Raw genomic sequence first — 2,342 nt, 5'->3', positions numbered from 1 at the left:
AACTATTTAAGACAAACAAACCAATTTACATTGAAAATAAACTAAAAAAACAAATCTCAACCTATCTATTTGATACAAAATTTTATTGTTATTTCACTCAACTTTCTTTCCTTGCAATGTCTTCAATTATTTGTCTTAAATATGTTCATATTTATCAATAAAATGTTTCAACACTACATTTGTATAAAGTAAATAAACATAAAAATGAATTTTTCAATATTTTTTTATCTGATTTATACACTCCAAAAAGAATAGCCAACACCATGAAGATGAAGGAACAAAATTTAGTTGTTTTTAGTATTATTTTAATCACATAATTTACTCATTAAAATACCACAATTATTCTCTTATCTATCTATCTTTCATTAAAATTAAATAAAAAAAAAATAATGTAAATAATAACTTACTACTTTTCATTACAAACCAACCAACATAAAAAAGATGGATTATTTGTGAAAAAAACATTTAGACCTATTAAATGTGAATTTTATAAATAAATAAAAAAAAACAAAATAAGTCATCTTTTTATAAATATTAAACATTAAAGATATTTTAATCATTTAATCCAAATAAACTACCTTAACATAAAATAGTTTTTTCAAATAATCCAAAGATCCAAAAGAGTTCAAACTAAGTAAACAAGAAAGAAACTTAACAAGAAGGAAATTCAGAAGAACCACTCACCAGAATTTATCTTCATCTTTTTAATCTTTTTCATAATAGTAGCACCCCCACTCAACGTTACCTGTCTCTTCTTTTTTTTCATCATAGTTCCACCAGAACTCACCATTGACGTTACCTGGCTCCTCTTTTTCGCAGTGTTTGACGTTTTCTAGTTCTTCTTCTTCTTCTTCCTTTTCTATCGAAAGACGCTCCTCTTCTTCGCAGTGTTTGACGTTTTCTACTTCTTCTTCTTCTTCTTCCTTTTCTATCGAAAGACGCTCCTCTTCTTCGCAGTGCTTGACGTTTTCTACTTCTACTTCTTCTTCTTCTTCCTTTTCTATCGAAAGACGCTCCAAATTCATACCAGCTTCGATCAGCAGTTCAAAACTCTCATATAGAACGAAATCCGTAAGCCTATACTTCTTCTGCAAGCTCTTGAAGAACATACTTATCAATTTCTTCTCATCAGGCATGTCAATCACCAACAACAACATTTGCTTCTTCCACCTAACAGCATACTCAGAAAACGTTTCGTTGCTCTCCTGTTTCGTGTTTTTCAGCAGACGGAGGTTGATGATATCATCAACCGTATTGAAACTGTATCGCTTAGAGAAAGAGTCGGCAATTGACTGAAAAGTGGTAAATGTTTGAACATTGGGATGATAAAACCAAGCCAGGGCCGACTTTGTCAAATAAATTGGGAATAGAGTGATCATTACATCCTCCCCGAGCTGATAAATGTCCATTGTATGCTTAAACATTTCTAAATGTATAAAGGGGTCCCCAGTTCCATCAAACTTCTCCATTTCAGGCAATATGAAATTTGATGGGAGATTCACTCGGACAGCAATTTCATAATACAAACGCCAGTCCCTTTTGACACTCAATAATTTATATTTCATTTCCAGTTTTTCAATATGAGCTTCGAGGTTTTCTTGAAGATTAGGATGATCAGCACCTCGATGATGTCCAGACATTCTGCTGTTGTTGTTGTTGTTGTTGTTCTTGAAGATCAGTTTGCGCAATCGATCAACATACAAACATGAAAGCGCGCAGAAGCAGGAGAAGTCTACTTGGGTCATTTGAAATATCAAACAAGCCCTAGGTTAAACATGATAGTTGTGTAGATTCCTTCCTAACTTCTTTTCTAAGAAGTTGATAAGTAATGGAAAATTTCATTACAATCAATCATCAGACTCACTCACTCACGGAGCATTGTAAGTAAATATATGAACTCTTCTTCTGATTCTACCTCATTTATTTGTTAAACCTAGGGTTTTCCTAGTTAAGATTCTCAGTTTGCCACTATAGGAAACGCGAGATCATACAAAAGCTAAAGAGGTGGAGTGGAGAGAATCATACATACATACATACATTAACGCGATCGCTCGATAGAGTAGACGGAAAGCAATAAGATCTATGAAGACAATCAAATAGCTAAAATAGATAAGAAATAAAAACAAAACTGAAGTGAAGTGAAGATAGATCATAGATACAAGTAACATCGTCGAAATAGAAGATGAACTTACTTGGCTTTGATCGATTGATATGAGACAAGAGAACTCGGAAGAACGATGATAAGGATGAGGATGATGGTAACCTCCTTACAAAAGCGCCTAAGGCTAAGGGAGAGCGGGGTTTACCTATTTGAATTTTGAACCAGAGGAGAGAGAGAGAGA

General features: G+C 33.2%; 1 protein-coding gene across 1 annotated transcript; it reads right to left on the bottom strand.

The window, feature by feature from the left end:
- Window positions 1-704: 704 nt before the first annotated feature.
- Window positions 705-1,745, bottom strand: LOC124946234 (gametocyte surface protein P230-like). The gene has a single exon (XM_047486801.1). It carries the CDS (start codon window positions 1,743-1,745, stop codon window positions 705-707), a length of 1,041 nt encoding a protein of 346 aa, XP_047342757.1.
- Window positions 1,746-2,342: the final 597 nt, after the last annotated feature.

This window comes from Impatiens glandulifera, chromosome 7 (genome assembly GCF_907164915.1).
Source record: "Impatiens glandulifera chromosome 7, dImpGla2.1, whole genome shotgun sequence".
Classification (NCBI taxonomy): Eukaryota; Viridiplantae; Streptophyta; class Magnoliopsida; order Ericales; family Balsaminaceae; genus Impatiens; species Impatiens glandulifera.
Note: the sequence above shows the minus strand (reverse complement) of the source record. Positions and strands in the feature narration are given on the sequence as shown.